This window comes from Penaeus monodon, chromosome 33 (genome assembly GCF_015228065.2).
Source record: "Penaeus monodon isolate SGIC_2016 chromosome 33, NSTDA_Pmon_1, whole genome shotgun sequence".
Taxonomy (NCBI): Eukaryota; Metazoa; Arthropoda; class Malacostraca; order Decapoda; family Penaeidae; genus Penaeus; species Penaeus monodon.
The window spans coordinates 29,029,882-29,030,082 of NC_051418.1; the positions used below are offsets into that span (position 1 = coordinate 29,029,882).

Consider the following 201-nt stretch of genomic DNA (forward strand, 5'->3'; position numbering starts at 1 on the left):
TCAGCAGCACTTAATATACCAAACTTCTCACCCTAAGTGTCTCCAAAGTGTATGGGAAGGCTGTGGTGATGGGGTAATCTTTTTTACAAGTGATAACCAACTTTGTTTTAGGCTTTTCAACTTGGCTTTGCTTGACAGGTGCAAGAGTAGACAGGTGAAGCTTATCAATATCTTTGTTTTGAATTCCTAGTTTCACTGCAG

The 201-nt window shown here is 39.8% G+C and overlaps 1 protein-coding gene across 1 annotated transcript in view; it reads right to left on the bottom strand.

Annotated features, from left to right (window-relative positions):
- LOC119593907 (leucine-rich repeat protein 1-like) overlaps positions 1 to 201 on the bottom strand; it is a gene marked incomplete at its 3' end in the record, with an annotated part of 2,225 nt that overhangs the window by 395 nt on the left and 1,629 nt on the right. Inside the window, 1 exon segment of the mRNA XM_037942928.1 lies at positions 32 to 195. Within this exon segment, the coding sequence (XP_037798856.1) occupies positions 32 to 195 (164 nt within the window).